The sequence below is a fragment of the Rhinatrema bivittatum genome, chromosome 16, assembly GCF_901001135.1.
Source record: "Rhinatrema bivittatum chromosome 16, aRhiBiv1.1, whole genome shotgun sequence".
Lineage (NCBI taxonomy): Eukaryota > Metazoa > Chordata > Amphibia > Gymnophiona > Rhinatrematidae > Rhinatrema > Rhinatrema bivittatum.
In genome coordinates, this window is record NC_042630.1 from 49,984,160 (window position 1) to 50,005,069 (window position 20,910).

At 42.8% G+C, this 20,910-nt stretch overlaps 1 protein-coding gene across 1 annotated transcript; it reads left to right on the forward strand.

The window, feature by feature from the left end:
- Positions 1 to 7,343: 7,343 nt before the first annotated feature.
- Positions 7,344 to 8,273, forward strand: LOC115077648 (olfactory receptor 1019-like). Its single transcript, XM_029579944.1, has one exon. It carries the CDS (start codon positions 7,344 to 7,346, stop codon positions 8,271 to 8,273), a length of 930 nt encoding a protein of 309 aa, XP_029435804.1.
- The last annotated feature ends 12,637 nt before the right edge of the window (positions 8,274 to 20,910 follow it).

A 20,910-nucleotide genomic window follows, 5' to 3' on the forward strand; every position in this document is an offset into this window, starting at 1 on the left:
GAATCATTACCCATGAAAACCTTCTCCATTACGGGTACCTCCCCAACATCCTCTTCAGTAAACACCGAAGCAAAGAAATCATTTAATCTTTCCACGATGGCCTTATCTTCTCTAAGTGCCCCTTTAACCCCTCGATCATCTAACGGTCCAACTGACTCCCTCACAGGCTTTCTGCTAAGGATATATTTTAAAAAGTTTTTACTGTGAGTTTTTGCCTCTACAGTCAACTTCTTTTCAAATTCTCTCTTAGCCTGTCTTATCAATGTCTTACATTTAACTTGCCAACGTTTATGCTTTATCCTATTTTCTTCTGTTGGATCCTTCTTCCAATTTTTGAATGAAGATCTTTTGGCTAAAATAGCTTCTTTCACCTCCCCTTTTAACCATGCCGGTAATCGTTTTGCCTTCTTTCCACCTTTCTTAATGTGTGGAATACATCTGGACTGTGCTTCTAGAATGGTATTTTTTAACAATGACCACGCCTTTTGGACATTTTTTACTTTTGTAGCTGCTCCTTTCAGTTTTTTTCTAACAATTTTTCTCATTTTATCAAAGTTTCCCTTTTGAAAGTTTAGCACGAGAGCCTTGGATTTGCACACTGTTCCTCTTCCAGTCATTAAATCAAATTTGATCATATTATCCCATGTTTTCTTGAATTCAATTTTGTCTCTACCACTTCAACTGGGTGGCTGTTCCACACACCATCACTCTCTCTGAAAGAAATAATTCCTCAGATTACTCCTTCTACCCCCTTTCAACCTCACCCAATGACCCCTCATTCTAGAATCACCTTTATGTGGAAAAAGGCTCACCTCCTCTGTATGGAAACCTTTGAAATATTTAAATTTCTATCATATTTCCTCTATCTCGCCTTTCCTCTAGTGTATGCATGTTTAAATCTTGTAGTCTTTCTCAATATGGTTTAGAACAAGACCATTGGCCACTTTAGTAGCCACCCACTGGGGCGGATTTTAAAAGTCCTGCTCATGTAAATCCGCCCAGATTTACGCGAGCAGGGCCTTGCGCGCCGGCGCACCTATTTTCCATAGGCCCGCCGGCGCGCGCAGAGCCCCAGGACTCGCGTAAGTCCCGGGGTTTTTCCAGGGGGGCGTGTCGGGGCGTGTCGGGGCGGGGCCGATCGGCACGGCATTTTGGGGGCAGGACGCGGCATTTTGGGGGCGGGCCGGGGCGTGGTTTAGGGCCGGGGCAAGCCGGGGGCGTGGCCGCGCCCTCCGGAACCGCCCCCGGATCGCGTCTCCGCGTGCCAGCAGCCCGCTGGCGCGCGTGGATTTACGTCTCCCTCCAGGAGGCATAAATCCAGGGATAAAGGTAGGGGGGGTTAGATAGGGCCGGGGGGGTGGGTTAGGTAGAGGAAGAGAGGGGAAGGTGAGGGGAGGGCGAAAGGGAGCTCCCTCCGAGGCCGCTCCGATTTCAGAGCGGCCTCGGAGGGAACGGAGACAGGCTGCACGGCTCGGCACACGCCGGTTGCCCAAAATCGGCAGCCTTGCGCGCGACGATCCAGGATTTTAGCGGCTACGCGCGTATCTTCTAAAATCCAGCGTACTTTTGTTGGCGCTTGGTGCGCCAACAAAAGTACGTGCTCGCGCTGTTTTATAAAATCTACCCCTTTGTCTCTTTGTGGGTGACACTAAAATCTGGTACAAAGTGCACTTATCCAAGAGAGTAGAATATGTATGATCTTATACATTGTAAAAACTGATTAAATGCTCCACAATTAAGATTTAATGCAACAAAGAGTAGAATCATGTATTTGGAATGTAGACATCTGAGGGTCAAGTACTTGTTGGGGAGTGAGAAGCTTATATACACTGACCAGAATAACCCAGAATCTGAATATGTTTAAAAATTTGAACTTTGTACTTATGTCATAAAATATTGCATGAAAATAATCACTTTTTAAAAACTGATTTCTCATTAAATGGCCATACCCAAGTTCTGTATTTTTCTGAGTTTTTCCATTTTTGAGTTTGACTCAATAAATGTTTTCTTCATAATTTCTTTTAATGATTTTTGTGTTATTTGTTTTGAATGATTTAACATCTTAGAACTAGTTTTAAGCATAATCTTATGGCTGTTATTCAAAATTATTTTATTTGTGTTTTCCAGCTGCTTTAAAAGTTTGTATTTTGTAAAATGAATGATGGGTGATACATAGTTTATAAAATAGCATTAATTTCCGTCCAGAAAATATATGCTTATGTTTCTGTATGCACATATATTTATAATGCAGGGCTATGCATAATTTTTCTACCCATATTTTAAAAATCCATGTATTTTATGAGCATAAAAATTGCATCAATTCATTCATAAGAATCCAGGATTAAACATGGATGCAGGTGTTTTATAATGTTTATTTATTTATTTAGCCATTTTATGTACTGTTGTTCCAAATAAAGATCACACTACAACATGATGTACATACATTGACAATTACAATGACTTAATGAGGTCATACACATTAAAGACTGACATGTATTTGGGATTAGATATTTAGATTAGAGGATAGGTTCTCAATATCATTGTCCTTGAAGGTGCATGCTCTGTGTTCAGGTGATTTTAAGTTAGGTTATAGGCATTTTGGAATAATCATGCTTTAAGGTCACATTGGAATGCATCTACTTCGCTTCAGATTATACATACTTGTGAGAACTTGAAATCACCAGTTCAACAATTCCTCTACCAATTCTCCCAGACCTCCACCAGTTCACCTAAACTCTTCAGCCCTTCACTCTGAACCCCCACAAGTTCACCCAGACCTCCCATTCAAAAACTACAAACAAAAGGCAAGTCTGATTTCAATTGTGCAAGTCAATTAGCAGTTGTATAATTGTATAGACAATAGTAATGTATGACTATATGCTATTGACAAAGCATCAACCTTTATGCATACTTCTGAATACCACTCTAGAATGCCACTATTATGCCCCCTTATTTCATTAACATTAGTGTGCATAAACATGAAATGTATCAAATAGCATATACATGTGTCCATGCTTCCTGCATGTATATATGCTAATGTTATGCATGTGACACTCACATAAATCTTTTGAAATTACCTCCCCCGAAGATAGTTCAATCAAATTTTGCAATTATAATGATTAATGAGAGAAAGGTACTTACTATAGTTGGAAAATAAAAAAAATTGAACTCATGGATACAAAGGGGCATTTTATCTCAGTAAATTTAATGTTCTTGAAAGGTAAGCATGATTCAGAATATGCTAGATGGATAAGTATAAGTGAGAATGTACTAGCTCCTTGAGTTTGATTCATTGAGTTCTGGATGAATGAGTATGAGTGACAGTGCATTGGATGATATAGCATCCATCAAAGCATACTATGGGGTTATTGAGTGTGTGCTGTGTAGATAAGCATAATTCTGTATATACTGAAGAGGAGAAAGTGTGTGTTGACAATGAGTTTGGTAAGAGTAAGTGGGCATGATTGAGTGTATGATATCTGACGTGAATATGAGTAAGGAAACAGTGGGTGAGAGACTGAGTATGCTTTTTGAAGGTGGGTAATTGCCATTGTGATCGCAGAGCATGAGTATATAGGAATGTGTGAGGTTGCTGAACATTTCCCTGTTTGATGATTCCCTATGTCTTGACTTGGGTGAACTCAGCAGGCTATGATTAACTTTCTGAGAGAGACAGTTAAGTGGACAACAACATTGTCAGACTTCTGCATTTTTAGCTCGTGTCACTCATGTGGCCAGATAAAAGGTTTAGCACAAGCAGATTGTAAAAAAAAAAAAAAAAAGCAAAAATCATTTTAAAGCATTTTATCTAATAGCCTCTTCTAAAAAAAGAGCATTCTCAGCATAGATACATAAATGCTCTGCACACAACTGGTTGACCACAAAGAGAAGTCAGATACTGAAAATGGAAAGCAGAATGTTTGCCTTAAAGTCCATGAAACTTATAATGGGCTGTGATAGTTTATAAATCACCTCAAAATTGGAGTCAGATAAGAGAATGCACTAAGGGGTAGATTTTAAAACATTGTGTGCACGCAAACATGGACACGCAATTTTATAACAGCATGTGCAATGAGGTTAGAGATCAGCCCCGGCCCGCCCCCCTCCCCCCCCGGACTGTCCCTTTCACTTACCCCGGGACTTACACGCATCCCCGGGGTTTACATGTGTGGCTGGGCCCTTTGAAAATTGGCCCAGCACGCGTAAGGCCAGGGATTTACACGCAGAACCTTTTAAAATCTGGCCCTAAGGAGATACAACAAGTTGAGGCATTCATTGCAAATTTAGAATTTCTTGTTAAACAACATCAATGAGATTGGTAACTGGAAAAATGAAAATATGATTATTGAAGGACCAGCATAACCCCTGCACTGGTGGGATCACTCTCACCTATCTGCCGGTGATGTGCAATCATTGCTCCACAGTTCTTTTTTGGAAGTGCAAAAGTAAATTTTTCTTGTACAAATATTTGCTATGCAACTGAAAATAAATACTGTCCATAGTATAATAATCTTATTGCAAAGATCCAATCTCCAAAGAGGTATCAAACAGAGTTTTTTGCTTGCTTGTGGATCCAGCTCAAAATTATAATGGAGATGCTCTTAAACCAAATTTCACCTAAGCTACTACAAGAGCCCCCAAACCACCCAACATCTCTGCATTAACTTTAAAAAAAAAAAAAAGCTTCTCACGCAAAAACTTTCAGGATAAAGGAGAGAGAGCCATTCAGCCACTGACAAGGTGAATCTTGGCAGGCAACTGCCTGCTCAAAACCATCTGCCACCTCCTCCATGGACCATTTCACATAGGAAGGCTGACCCTCAACCCCTTCCAACCTTCACACGAGAAACCTTTATTCCCCACTGGGTCTAATGACCCCAGCCCAGCCAACATAAATGCCATAATACCAGCCAGAAAAACATTGCACATTGCACAAATAAAGGATTGAAAGCCACTGGTCAGTATAGGTTCTAATATTTATTTAACAGCTTTTCTATACCAACATTAGAATGCACATCATATTGGTTTACATCTCAACAGCAGGTGGAAAGTACAATGAAGATGGGTGGGAGAGGGACAACAGTAGAAACTTGAGGGCAGGAGGCTCTAGGGGGAGCCTGAAAATTGAATTAGAGAAGTAACAATAACTCGAAAGGTAACATATTTACATATTTACATGATGCAAATTACTTGGGAGCGAGTCAAATATCAGAAAATGGAATTTGAACTGAATCCGTTATGTTTGTTCAGATGTCTTAAAATGAATATGAATGACCACTGCCCACAAACCTTATAGCTCATTTGTTTTGTAAATAGTTGAAGAGAGAGATATTTTGGATCAGTGTAACGCTGTTAGAAAGTAGAGAACTACAAGGAGACTGTGTTATAACCTCATCACAAATAGCAGGTACTGCTACTAAAAATGTTTTTTTGTTTCTTTGACTATTTCTATTGTGTTAGATGAACCATGATACAAAAACTTTGCTCATAATCTATTCTGCCAAACATCAAATAAACAGTAGGGAACCAGACTCAGAAAGTTGGAAAACAACCTTGAAGAATAACGTATCACAGATCATTCTATAAAGGTTTCATATATTTATCCCTCACCCTCACTATACCCCCACAGACCCCCACCATTCCATATTCAAGTTTCACAATATTGCATCCCTTCCTCCTACCCATCTAAAATACCTCTTACATGTGGTATTTTATGTATTTTTGACCTTTATAATGGCATAAATTATACTTTCGGCCTGTTACTCTTATTATATAGATATGTAAAGAATGTTAGAGAGATTTGCCAGATGTTTTTAAGGTAAAAAGTTTTTTTTTTAGACAGTGTCTTAATGGAGACTGTGATTTACTTAAAAAATTCAAACAGGGTTTTCTGTTTTCTGGTCTTATATAAAATTTGTCAGATATGTGCTTTTGTGTAACTTGTATAAGATCTTTATATTAAGATATACATTTTTAATATGTTTTGTATGTTCACCAGTTTTAAATGGCTTTTTGTAAAATGTTCAAAGCTTATATAAAATTTAGGTATAATTACCATAATAAATGTGAACATTCTTTGTTATAGAATTGTAAAAAGAAATTGATAAACTCTTTTCTACTGTTCTTATGTATTGGGATATTGTAAATAGCGCACACAATTATGAAGAGAGTGCACTATTTTCAAAAACAAATAAACACAAAAAATTGTAAAAACTCTTTATCAAATGAAAAAAAAAGAATGATACAAAAATAAATGAACAAACTAAAAATGATTTTTTTGAGGCACATAAAAATTACTAGGGATGTGCAGAGGGATGACATATGTTGCATTCGGTATTCGTCGGGGGGCAGATACATTGCATTCGGCAAGGAGGGCCCCCGATACATTCATGCTTTCATTCTTATTTGTTTCCCGGCTAAAATTGAATTAACTACAACTCCCCACCCTCCTGACCTCCCCAAGACTTACCAAAACTCCCTGGTGGTCCAGCGGGGGGTCTGGGAGCCATCTCCTGCATTCACGCCATTAGTGTCCGGTATTCAAAATGGTGCCGATAGCCTTTGATCTTACTATGTCACAGGGGCTACCGGTGCCATTGGTCCCCCAAGACTTGCCAAAAGTCACTGGTGGTCCAGCGGGGGTCCGGGAGCGATCTCCTGCACTCGGGACGTCGGTTGCCAGTAATCAAAATGGCGCTGATAGCCTTTGCCCTTACTATGTCAGAGGGGCTACTGGTGCTATTGGTCAGTCTCTGTCACATGGTAGGAGCACAAGATGGCGCCAGCCATCCATTGCTCCTACAATGTGACAGGGGGCCAACCAATGGCACCGGTAGCCCCTGTGACATAAGGTCAAAGGCTATCGGCGCCATTTTGAATACTAGCAGCCGACGGCATGAGTGCAGGAGATGGCTCCTGGACCCCCCACTGGACCACCAGGGAGGTTTGGTAAGTCTTGGGGGGGGGGGTTTGTTTAAATTTCCTCCTTTAGATGGCCAAATAATTTGGTGAAGATTCGTTATATTGGTGGGGAATCGTAATACATTTCGCTTCCCCACGAATACAACAAATATGGCCCTATACGTTGCGGATTACCAATACGTTGGAAATGAATGCATGCCCCTAAAAATTACAAAGAGAGATCATTATCCCATATAGTAGAAAAACATGTATATGAATTTGAGTGCTGATATCAGTTGAATTGAATGAAAGAATTGAATGAAAGAATTGCTTACAACACTGGTAGCAAAAAAGTCAACCTGAGTATTGGAAAATATATTTTTTGTTACAGTTGTATTTATATCACTATCTTTATTTCCCAACAGATTATGAACACTGAATCAATGGGTGAGGAGAATAAAACATTGAACACAGGATTCATTCTTCTGGGTTTCTCCAGACATTCTCACCAGCAGCTCCTCATTTCTGTTATGGTTTTACCTGTCTTCCTTATCTCTGTGCTAGGAAACCTTGGGTTTTTAACTCTAACGTGTTCTGACCATCATCTCCACAAACCCATGTACTTCTTCCTCAGTAACCTGTCCTTCTTGGATATCTGTAACACCTCAGTCACACTCTCTACACTGCTGGAAACTCTCTTAAAAGAGAAAACATATATTTCCTTCTCTCTATGTATGACACAGCTTTACTGTTTCATAAGTTTCATAAGTATAGAATTCTTCCTTCTCACAGCCATGGCTTATGACCGCTATGTGGCAATCTGCAACCCTTTGCGATACCCACTCATAATGAATAAAAGTGTCTGTATCTTATTGATGGCTGCTTCATGGATAACTGGCTTTCTGGAACAAATTCCTGTTGAAGTTTTCATATCCCAGTTCTCCTATTGTGGTATCAAAAAGATTAACCATTTCTTCTGTGACCTCAATGCAATAATAAAACTCTCCTGTAGTGATACCCACATCCTTGAAACCTTAATTATAACTGAAGGTGCATTTGTTACCTTCTTTCCCTTTATACTAACGCTGTCATCTTACATATTTATCATCAAGGCCATCCTGAAAATTCGATCTTCAAAAGGGAGACACAAGGCCTTCTCCACCTGCTCCTCCCACCTCACAGTCGTTTTTCTATTCTATGGGACTCTTATATCTATCTACATGAGGCCAAGCTCAATGTATTCCCCAGATTTAGACAAAATGTTTTCCTTGCTATATACTGCTTTGACTCCAATGCTGAACCCCATTATCTATAGCCTCAGAAATCAAGAAGTAAAAACTGCCCTCAGAAAAGTCAGAGATAGAAAGCAGTAAACAAAGCCTAAATTAAATATATATATATATATATATATATATATATATATATATATATATATATATACATATATATATATATTATTGCTATCTAAAACTCATCTATTTTCATCTAAGGGATTGATTGGTTCTAGCCAGCGTCCTAATTTAATTTTCTACTGTAAAACAGTTAAACAGATTTGACTAAATTCATTAGGCATCAATGCTGACCCCTCAAAAATAGGAATTCTAGGAGGCAGAGATTGTCTCAACCATACTGACAATTTAGAGAAATTATTATTTTAGGGAAATTCACTTTTTGAAAGATGCCTGGTTTATCTGTTGAATCAATCAACCTTCCCTCTATTGCTATTTCTAGATTTGGGATGTCCCTTAAAACTGTAGTAATTTGATACCATGTGAAAAAATCTCTCACAGGGCCTGTAGGTCCAGGAGATGTCCTGTGTAACAAAGGTTGGCGTAGCAGGAGTTTTAGAAAGAGGTGCCATCTGCAAAGTCATTTTGTTCCACTGGTTTGAAGATAAGTCGCTCCCCCTCCTCATCTTCTCTAGCAAGCACAGCAGGGAAAGTGGTGCTCTAGTGATCTCAGACTAGGAAAATTGGCCTCGATCCTCCACATACTGGTGATATCTTCTTAATTTGTTAGTTCTGATTATTTTATGATGCATTTGTGTGTGTTTAGCCATGGCTTTATTATTTGTGTTTTATAGTTAAGTATTTAATATATTCAATTAAATTGTACTGTTTTTTTTTTTACATGCAAAGCAGCTCATTTCCATATTCCTGATTTTATTGAGAGAGAGATTACTTGTGGAAATCTGATAGGGGTTTAGAATTAGAGGAAGCCCCTGCTTGCTGATGAACTTTGTATGTGATTATCTAGAATTCTAGTATGGACATAACTCTCAGGAAATGTCCCATTTATTAATTGATTACAATAGCACAACTGCTTCAATAAATGATTTTAGTTTTGGAGTAATCCAAACTAGAGTGAGTGTGTTTTCATTCTTGAAAACTAAGGGGTAGATTTTCAAAGGGGTACGCGCGTAGGATACGCACGTACCCCCAGAAAACCTACCCCAAACCCCCCTGCGCGTGCCGAGCCTATTGGCCATTACCAATTGTACTCATCTTAATGAGAAAGAAGATAGTAACTCTGTCTTAGTTCTAATTGAAATTGTTGCTACCGTTGATGCAGTTGATCACTAACTCTTGTTCCAGGACTTTGGAAATATTGGCATAGAAGACACTGCCCTTAAATGGATTGAATCCTTTCTAGCCAACAGAAACACATTCTGTCTCATGGGCCAGCAAATCATCCACCTCCAAAGATCTCAATTATAGAATACCACAGGGCTCTGTTCTCTCTCTGATCCTCTTCATTATCTACATTTGATCAATCTGCAACTTTTTCCAGTCTTTTAACATTGAATGCCACCTATTCATGGATGACAAAATATGCATCAAAATTAAATCTGACCAAGCTTCTTCCATTGCTAATAACTGTGAGGTCCATTTTCAGACATAGTCTGTCTAGCAAAGTTAGCTGGATAAAGCTATCGTGCTATCCATGGAGGTGTATTCAATAGTGAAACTGCTCCCTAACTTTAGGGCAGCTCTTTAGCACAATCAGACTTAGGACCAGGCTCATTAAGGCTTTTCTCCTATTTTGTGTGTACCTGAGAAAACCTTACAGCTGAATTTTAAAAGTGTGGCGCACGCCGAAGTGGGCAGATACGCACGTGGATGGGACACATGCGCGCTGCAGGGATTTTAAAATGCCCGCAGCCACGTGCGTATCTGCCCATATGCACATTGGAATGGCTAAACTAAAAAGAGCGGGCTTGGGCAGGGTCTGGGTGAGGCATCAGCGGGCCGAGACAGCACCATTAGGCAATGTCTCACTGAAGCGTGGGCCGGTATCCAACCAGCTCGCACATCCTGCTGCTGCCTCAGAGATCAAGTAAATTTGAAAACAAAAACAAAATGTAGGTGAGTTAGTGGGGTTTTAGGGGTCGGGTTTAGTAGGGGAAAAGGAAGGCAGGTTAGGTAAGGGGTTTAGGAAGTTCCCTCTCAGTCCCCTCCTTTATTGGAGCAGACGGGCGGGGACTGGGTAAAAAGGCCTATTCTATCACCATGTGCAGGTTGTAAAATCCTCCCACAAACGCAAGCGATTTGGCAATCATGTGCACATGCACGTGCTAATATAAAATTGTGTGTGCAGATAGGGTCGACCAGGGCAGGTTATAAAATCAGCATGCACATGGATGCCTGGGCGGCCCTTTGAAAGTTACCGTCCCTGTGAATTAGCCTGCTAACTCATTTGGCTAACTCTGAATATTGAAGTTAGCCAGTTAACATAGACAGCTAACTCTAATGTCAATTTTTAATGCAAATGTTTGCCAATTTTCAGGTGACAATATCTCTATTGTGTAGTTTTTAATTATTTTCTTTTTCATGTCATATGAAAGAGCATTATTTTTTCTACAAAAGTCACCTTGTTTCATTTTGGATCCGATTTTGCTTTTGTCAGAGTTAAGGCCCCAATGATATGCATCATTTGCATGTGTGGGTGTGCTATGTTAAATTTGAGACATCTTTGGCGCCCTGCTGTGTAACATGCAAATGAGTTAGAATGTGAAATTTTACAGCTTGCTGTGCTTACCATGCTTGTAGCTTAGGACACATCTTATTCAACATAATTTTTTAAATGACCTCTCAAAATGTACATTTTATTGTGCCATTATTTATTGTATGAAAGCCTGAATATTCAAAAGTATCACATTCACAAGGAACTATGGTAATGTCATGTTAGTAGTGTGTTATGGCAGAGATTTTGGGAACCTGCCCTGGCCCATGATACAATTGTTCTCTTTGTGTCCCTGGTATCAAATCTTTCTTTGTCCCAAAAGAGAATATTGAATCAATCAGATCTGTTCAGGATGAGAGATGTAGCAAAAGCCATACAGTTGCTGGCACAAGGGAAAATCATCAATTCAGGCATTCGGGCAATTTTGCATTAGCAAAATTATGAATGACGTCATCTTATTCATTGCAAGAGTTCAAGAACATGAACATGAATAATTTCCTGCTCTTCAAGTATCCAGGTTCCAACCTGGTCAGTATTTAGCTTGCATCTATGATAGGGATGTGAATTGTTTTTTGACGAATTAAAAAAATCGTCAGATATTTTTTAAATGGTCAAAAGTCGTTAGAGTAGCGATACAATAGAAATTCCCCCGATTTATCGTGAAAAATCATAAATCGGGGGAGGGGGGAGGGCAGGAAAACCGGCACACCAAAACAACCCCTAAACCCACCCCGACCCTTTAAAACAAACCCCCCACCCTCCCGAACCCCCCCAAAATGTTTTAAATTACCTGGTGGTCCAGTGGGGGGGTCCCGGCGCGATCTCCCGCTCTCGGGCCATCGGCGCCATTTTGGCTGCCACTAATATAAATGGCGCCGATGGCCCGATAAAAAAAAAACCCCACCCGACTCTTTAAAATGACCCGCTTAGCCACCCCCCCCCCCCCCCACCAAAAACATTTTAAAATTATCTGGTGGTCCAGCGGGAGCCCGGGGAGCGATCTCCCGTTCTCAGGCCATCGGCTGCATTAATAAAAATGGCGCCGATGGCCCTTTGCCCTTACCCTGTGACAGGGCAAAGGTAGCGCCGGCGCCATTTTGAATATTGGCAATACGGCCTGAGTGCAGGAGATCGCTCCCGGACCCCCGCTGGACCCCCAGGGTCTTTTGGTCAGCTTGGGGGGGCCTCCTGACCCCCACAAGACTTGCCAAAAGTCCAGTGGGTGTCCGGGAGCGACCTCCTGCACTCAGGCCGTATTGCCAGTATTCAAAATGGTGCTGGCGCTACCTTTGCCCTGTCACATGGTAAGGGCAAAGGGCCATCGGCGCCATTTTCTTTAGCGCAGCTGATGGCCTGGGAACGGGAGATCACTCCCCGCAGACCCCCTGGACCACCAGGCATGTGTAAAAAGTTTGGGGGGGGGGGGTTGGGAGAGTGGGGGAGGCTAAGGGGGTAATTTTAAAGGGTCGGGAGGTTTTTTTTTTATTGGCGCGGGCCTCACTAAAAAAAAATTAGTGATGTGAATCGGAATCGGAACCGATCCCAATTCACATCTCTAACGATCAGATTTCCCCCCCCTCCCCCCCCAGCCGAATCCAATCGTTAAAACGATCGGGCACACAATTCACATCCCTAATCTATGATAAATCCTGGTAGATTGGCCATATATGCAAACTGTGGAATGTGATGTCTTGGTCATTTTCTTGCACCCCCAAGATCCTGCCAGGTCATTTTACTGGCTGCCCCATAGAGACCCCCGTTGAGTTCCAGAAGAGCACAGTATTGCTTCCTCCAATGCATCCATAACAACTTCATCAGGCAGTACATTTATTCACAAGCCACTTTGTCATTCATTGATTGGACATTCAAAAGCATGGGCAAGGCAGAAAAAAACACTTGGGATCCAGTTTAAGACCTGTGTGCTCCCTTTTGTGCACACATATGGATGCCCTGATTTGATAATATATGCGCGTATATGCATATGTTATAAAATTTGATTCCCACGTGTGCATGTGCACCAGATTTTAATATCCATGACCACATGTGCGGGCGGGTGTGCTCTTCTGCGCACGGGGGGAGGTAATTTTTGAAATTGCACGGAGTGATGTGATTTGACTTTTTCCCAGTTCCCTCCCAGTCTGCTCCATAAAGGAGGGAACTGGGAGGGAGCTTCCCTACACCACTTCCTGGCCTTCCTACCTGTTCCCCTTTCCTCCCTGACCCCTAAACCCTCCCTAACTTTTCTAACTTTTTTTGTATTTTTACTTACGTGCTCTAATGAGCAGACGTAAGTTCTGCACGCTGGTCGGCTGCCGGTGCATGGTTCCCTGGGACAGGGCCTAATGGCCACTGACCCGGCCGGCCCCTGCTCCACCCCCCTGCCCAGGCCATGCCCCCGGCCTGCCCTTGTTCTTTACATCCTGCTGTGAGATGCACCGCATCATCCAATGCTATTATGTGATCCTTGATGGTTGCCTTTCTCATTGCTGGACACCTGACCCCATGCCTGCAGTTTAGCCCATGGAAGGAGAATGTGACTTAACTTAATGGAGGAAGGGCCCTACTGCCTGATCCTGGCTGCTGTGCTTGCCCTCCATTCCCCCAGGCAGAGCCATCAGCTGCTGCCTCTGATACCACTGTTGTATAAGATCTAATTTGCGGTGGTCTGATTGTGGCAGAGATAGATGCAATGAGAGGGGAGGAACAGGGGCTCTGGATACTATTTCTCCGGTGCCCTGCTGCCTCTTGATGTGTTTAGTATTGTCTAGGGATGTGAATCGTTTTTCAACGATTAAAATTATCGTCCGATAATGTTAATATCGTCTTAAATCGTTATAGAACACGATACAATAGAAATTCTAACGATTTATCGTTAAAAATCGTTAAATCGTGTTAGTGCGCACTAACGGGAGTTAGTGCGCACTAACTGAAAATGATACAAATAAACACTTTCCAGGTCACTGAAGGTCAGTTAGGAATGAATATGTGTTCCTATTGGCTGGCTGCCCTCTTATCTATTGATGTTACCAAGGTTACCACTGAGGTGATGGTTGGGGGGATGGGAAATGGAACTGGAAACTCACAAACACCAACAGAAAATGAATCAAAGTGTTGACACTTCCCAGGTCAGTAAAGGTCACTTAGGAATGAATATGTATTCCTATTGGCTGGCTGTGCTCTTATCTATTGATGTTACCAAGGTTTCCACTGAGGTAATGGTTGGGGGGATGTGAAATGGAAACAGTTGCAAGCTTGACATGTGATGATCAGCACTCACGTGACTAGAACTTGTTTGTTTATTATTTTTGTTAGCAGGCACGTGAAATTTGCCAATCACTGTGCATTTTAGAAAGGTGGTCCTGGCTGGAACTGTACACAGTTCAAATATATGTAATTGATTGTTGGTAAGTGTATTTTTTAAGTAGCCACAGTGGCACCAGTATGTTTACTTATCCTCCTACTTAACTCACTAGCTCAGCTTTGTAAGAAGGGCTTCTCTGCTTGTGTGTTGCTTTTGTTTGGTGTGAGGAGAGCAGAAACATCAGATCTTTATTCAATCTACTACAGTCATCTCTTATATTAACCTACTCAATTTTTTTTAAATGATTTGTTATATCACTGAATTAATAATTCATTATTATTAGGTGGTGGTGAATGTCTGACTAAGCTACTAGGCTAGTGTCACTGGTGAGGCTAGTGGCAGTTTAGCAGAATTATAATTTATTTTTATTAGTACTGCAGCATTAATATATTCAAGCCTAGGTAGGCAGCCAGTGTACTACTCCAGCAGTCACCTCATTCCTTCCTGTGCATTGCATTATGCGCACACACTGACTCCAGCTTGGGTGGGGACAAGGCAGGTCTCCTTTACTGCACACACTGACTCCAGTTTGGGGATAAGGCAGGTCTCTAGAGATGTGAATTTCCATTTGCACAAAATGGCGCCGCCCGTAGACAACACGATTCGACTGCAGGAGGTCGTTCCGGACCCCCGCTGGGCTTTTGGCAAGTCTTGTGGGGGTCAGGAGGCCCCCCCAAGCTGGCCAAAAGTCCCTGGGGGTCCAGCGGGGGTCCGGGAGCGATCTCCTGCCGCGAATCGTTTTTTCGTAAGGAAAATGGCGCCGGCCATAGCGGGGTGGGTTTTAGGGTTGCTTTAGTGTGCCGGTTTCCCCGCCCTACCCCCCACTGGACCCCAGGTAATATAAGGCACTTTGGGGGGGTTCGGGAGGGTGGGGGATTTATTTTAAAGGGTCGGGGTGGGTTTTAGGGCTGCTTTAGTGTGCCGGTTTCCCTGCCCTCCCCCCCACTGGACCCCAGGTAATATAAGGCACTTTGGGGGGGTTCGGGAGGGTGGGAGATTTATTTTAAAGGGTCGGGGTGGGTTTTAGGGTTGCTTTAGTGTGCCGGTTTCCCTGCCCTCCCCCCCACTGGACCCCAGGTAATATAAGGCACTTTGTGGGGGTTCGGGAGGGTGGGGGATTTATTTTAAAGGGTCGGGGTGGGTTTTAGGGTTGCTTTAGTGTGCCGGTTTCCCTGCCCTCCCCCCCACTGGACCCCAGGTAATATAAGGCACTTTGGGGGGGTTCGGGAGGGTGGGGGATTTATTTTAAAGGGTCATGGTGGGTTTTAGGGCTGCTTTAGTGTGCCGGTTTCCCTGCCCTCCCCCCCACTGGACCCCAGGTAATATAAGGCACTTTGGGGGGGTTCGGGAGGGTGGGGGATTTATTTTAAAGGGTCGGGGTGGGTTTTAGGGTTGCTTTAGTGTGCCGGTTTCCCTGCCCTCCCCCCCACTGGACCCCAGGTAATATAAGGCACTTTGGGGGGGGTTCGGGAGGGTGGGGGATTTATTTTAAAGGGTCGGGGTGGGTTTTAGGGTTGCTTTAGTGTGCCGGTTTCCCTGCCCTCCCCCATACCGGACCCCAGGTAATATAAGGCACTTTGGGGGGGTTCGGGAGGGTGGGGGATTTATTTTAAAGGGTCATGGTGGGTTTTAGGGTTGCTTTAGTGTGCCGGTTTCCCTGCCTTCCCCCCCACTGGACCCCAGGTAATATAAGGCACTTTGGGGGGGTTCGGGAGGGTGGGGGATTTATTTTAAAGGGTCGGGGTGGGTTTTAGGGTTGCTTTAGTGTGCCGGTTTCCCTGCCCTCCCCCATACCGGACCCCAGGTAATATAAGGCACTTTGGGGGGGTTTGGGAGGGTGGGGGATTTATTTTAAAGGGTCGGGTGGGTTTTAGGGCTGCTTTAGTGTGCCAGTTTCCCTGCCCTCCCCCCCACTGGACCCCAGGTAATATAAGGCACTTTGGGGATGTTCGGGAGGGTGGGGGATTTATTTTAAAGGGTCGGGGTGGGTTTTAGGGCTGCTTTAGTGTGCCGGTTTCCCTGCCCTCCCCCATACCGGACCCCAGGTAATATAAGGCACTTTGGGGGGGTTCGGGAGGGTGGGGGATTTATTTGAAAGGGTCGGGGTGGGTTTTAGGGTTGCTTTAGTCTGCCGGTTTTCCCGCCCTCCCCTTCCCCTCCCACTTCCCCCGATTTACTAGTAAACTAGTGTGTTGTCTTACACTACCCAGCCACTACCCCTGTGTTGGTGCTGGACTTGCAAATGCACGTGAGCCTTAAATTTATAAATAAATTGTTTGTGTTAGTAGTGCAAGTATAAGTAAATATAATATTATGGGGTAGCCTAGTGTCATTGGCTACTAGTGGCTGGCTACTAGCCACGCCAGTGAGCCACTAGTCAGATTAATCACACAGTGACCTGTCACTGACTGATGAAGTCACTCACTAACTGTATTTAACCCTTCTATATATCTTATCTATTAGGTGCTGCTCAGTACACTGCTGTGCCAGCTTACTTGTTGGTACTGGACTGGACTTGCAGCCATAACGTTTTAAAATGTTTGCTGGTAAGAAGAAGAGTGCTACTGGAAAGAAAATTCCAGTCAGTAGGAAAAAACTGCGATTTGATGATACCCCTTCTACTTCAGCGAATGTAAAGGAGCAAGGTAACTTGCAGGACAAGGAAGGAGCAAAATCTGGAAAGGTGAAAGTGAAATCTGTGCTGCAGCAGCAAAGTTTATTGATGGATGAAGTGCTACAGAAAGTGCTGAATAGAGAATCAGAGGACTCTGAGTCTGAGGAGGAGGATGACAATGATGATATTCAGGATGAGGAGAAGAACACCGCCAATGACAGTGATAGTAGTGATGATGAATCAGATGATGGTAGTCCGATTGTCAAAAAAACCACTGTCAGCGCCAGTAGTATCCTCTCTAGTCCTAAACCAGTTGAAAATTTGCAGGTTACTACAAGAACAACTTCTGCTACTTCTACTCCTAGTACTACTACTCCTACTCTGATGACAACACTGACAAGAAATGTCCAGCCTAGAGTAAGGGACAGTAGAAAAACATCTAAGGTTTGGAATCATTTTAATGTTACGGATGATTGGAGATGTGCTCAATGTATCCATTGTAAAAGGATGGTGAGCCGTGGAAGAACTATTGGACATCTTACTACCACCAACATGAAATATCACCTTGAAAGAGAACATAAAGCAGTGTTGCTTGCAGAAGAAGCTGCAGGGAAGCCAAAGAAGGAAATTACTTCAGAAGATTGTGTGTATGTGAAGCAGAAGCAGACTTCTCCTTCTCCTCTTCCCCGGCAGCAGCGGCAAGCTACTGTTGAGCAGATGGGGTGGTGTCCTTCTTCAATTTCACAGACTAGGAAGCAAGTAGTATCCAAAGTGGTGACACGACAAATTGCTGTAATGATTGCTGTGGATGATCAGCCACTGCAGATTGTAGAGAATGATGGATTTCAGCAGCTGATACATCTGTTAGCACCTGACTACAAAATTCCTTCAAGAACTACATTTACCCGTCAGGTGATTCCTTCCCTGTACTCACAATGTCGTGCTGAAATGCAGATTGTGATGGCAAGGGCAAAGGGAAGGAGCATACATCTCACCACTGATCTTTGGACTAGTAAGAATGCAACACATGCATATTTGTCTCTAACAGCACATTGGTGGCAGCTGGATGAGGCATTAACTGACAGCACAAGCACAAGCAGTGGCAGTAGCACCAGCAGCCCCAAAAAGCTTTCTCCAGGATACCGGTGGGCTTTACTGCATGCTCAAGTGCTAGACCAGAGACATACTTCTGAAAATATCTTACAGACAATTCAGGGGATGATGGAAGGATGGAAAGGGCTACTTAGAAGCAGTGATATGGAATGTTTAAATGGATATATCATTACTGACAATGCTGCCAATATGATTAAGGCTCTGGAGGATGGTGGATTCAAAGGCATCCGATGCTTTGCACATACACTGCACCTGGTAGTGAGGGATGCGTTGGGGCTAAGTGCCAAGGAAGTGCAAGGTACTAGTCGTCAAGCCCTGAAGCGGTTGATTGAAAAGTGCCGCAAAATAACTGGGCATTTCAATCGCAGTGTGAAAAGTGGGAAGGAACTCAGAGAAAAACAAAAAGCAGTTAGGGCACCATTGCATAACCTCGTTCAGGATGTGCCTACCAGATGGAATTCCACCTATCTTATGTTGGAGAGGTTGTCTGAACAACAGACACCTCTGCATGATTTGGCAATGGAATCTGAAATTGGATTGGAAAATCCACTTGGATGTCAGGACTGGACAAACATTGCACAGATGGTGCATGTCCTCAAGCCTTTCAAAGAATATACTGATGCACTGAGTGCAGCTACAGCCACGTTAGGTGATATCATTCCTGTAATATATGATCTGGAGCAGGTATTACAGGAATTTCTGCATCAGACAGATTTGTCGAAGGAAGTGTTGCAGCTTGTGAGATGCTTAAAAGAGCAAGTACAGAAAAGGTTGAAACCTCTAATGGAGAAGGATAGCTATATCTTAGCTACTATGTGTGACCCACGTGTGAAAGGCAATGTTGCTCTCAAGTGCAATACTCTTGCATCCTGGACAAATAAGTTGATTGAAATGGTTCAAAAGATTTCAACTCCTCCCACTCCATCCTGCTCAGCTGCTTCCAGTTCCACCAGCTGCTTCCCTCCCATGATGACAACCCATTCTCCTCCCAAATTTCATGAAACTGGTCCTATTTCAAAAGCAAGAGCAAGATTTGTCACATTTCAGAGTGGTGGGGCTGCTAACCAGCAGCACCTGCAAGAGAAGGTTGCAGAAATTCATGTGAAGAATTTTCTCTCTGAGCCAGTTGAGAGCATGGAGTCAGATCCCCTGAGATATTGGGCAGAAAAAGCTTCAATGTGGCCTTATCTTACCAGAGTAGCACAACACTTTCTTTCCTGCCCACCCACCAGTGTGCAAAGTGAACGAGTATTTTCATTGACAGGGAATATTGTGAGTCCACTCCGTGCACGTTTGAATCCAGACTTAGTAGAGGAATTGGTTTTCATCAAAATCAACCTTCCGCTGCTTCATAATGTGAAAATTTGCTGTGACTGGGAGGAGGAGTGAGTCTCTTGTCTAGGATGGGGATGCAAGGTCGTTTGGGAACACAGCAGGATGGAGCATTCAGCAGAAGCACTGCCTCATGATAGAACTGCCCCTGCCTCTTCACCTCAGGTGTCTGCTGTGCTGTTATCATCTATCTTGTCAGCTTGATGAATAAGGACTTTGTATGTGCAAGAAAGAAACCTAAGTTTGTGTCTATCAACTGTGTGCGCTTATTTAGCAGCTGTTAGAAAACAGGCAGTTAAAGTACTTTTGAGTTTTGACCATAGTCTCTCTAAGCAGTTAATGTATATCATACTGTGATAGGGGCATTGTTTATTTTTCAGGCTGAGACAGTTTATAGCTCAGCTTACCAAACCGGTCCTGGGGATTCCACAGCCAGTTGGATTTTTAGAATATCCACAAAGAATATGCATGAGATACATTTGCATATCATGGGGACTCAGTATATGCAAATTTACATCATGCATAAAATCCAGCTGAGTGAGTGGTTATTTATTTGGAAAACCCTGGTTTATAGGGACCAATTTGTCTCACTCTCTAGAAATAAAGCCTGACCACCTAAGTTAGTGCCTAAATCAAAACCATCTCCACTATGTGTCATGAGTTACTTAACCTCCCTGTGGTCAGTGAAAGGTTTCTCTGGCCGAGATTTAATTATTTCTCCCTGCGGAGCAGATACATGTTAAGTTGAATTTTCAAGTTGCATTAATAAAAAACAGCATTTACGTGTGTAAATAAATAGCATATACTTGTTTATTTAGTACAACATGAGTAAATCTACACGTGTGAAAAAAAGGGATGGTCCAGGTGTTCCCAAGTGGAGGCCAACATTTATGTATGTCAGTCGCTATTTTATAAGAGATTTACTGTATGTGTAGATTTGGCAGCTTTATATTTACTCTCGCTCTTTATCTGGAGTAAGTGATAGTATAAGTCTTAACAGTGAAATCATGACTAGGTCGTGGTCTGGGAGAAATGGGAGAAGGAAGCTGAGGCTGATCTTGATGAGTTGCAGATGAACTGGAGTGGAAACTGAAAGACTAATTGATAACACTGGTAATTTTATTGCTATGTGCATGTTAGAAAATCTCTTGACTATAAATCCCAATTTATAATAATTTTAATAATTGAGTCCACTAATATTTCTCAAATTGAAAACATTTACTACAAAACTATAACGAAATTAAATAATACTGTTATAAAAATATAACTTTAAAATGACAAAATACAAAAACAAAAATTATGTGTTGTTAACACCCAGTACTCAAGGATGTGGAGAGGAGAATGGCAACCCGAGAGGAGGATCCTGCTCTGGAGCAGAGGGCAGTGGCATCTCCTCCTCACGAGGCATCTCATGAGGAGGAGATACCTGTGCCCTCAGCTCCTGAATGGCCTCCTCCATGGCTGACAGCCTCCTCCCCACATCCTTGACATCTGCCCTGAGGCTGTTTACTCCCTGCAGGATCTCCTTCAGCATGCCAAACTGCACATGTGCAGTGCATACGCAGCTTGGAGGAGATCCTGCAGGGAGTAAAGCAGCAGTGCTGGTGCTGGTGCTACTGGGCCCGGC

Excerpts from the sequence above, each read along its gene's own strand:
- LOC115077648 (XM_029579944.1), top strand. The coding sequence starts at position 7,344 with ATGGGTGAGGAGAATAAAACATTGAACACAGGATTCATTCTTCTGGGT.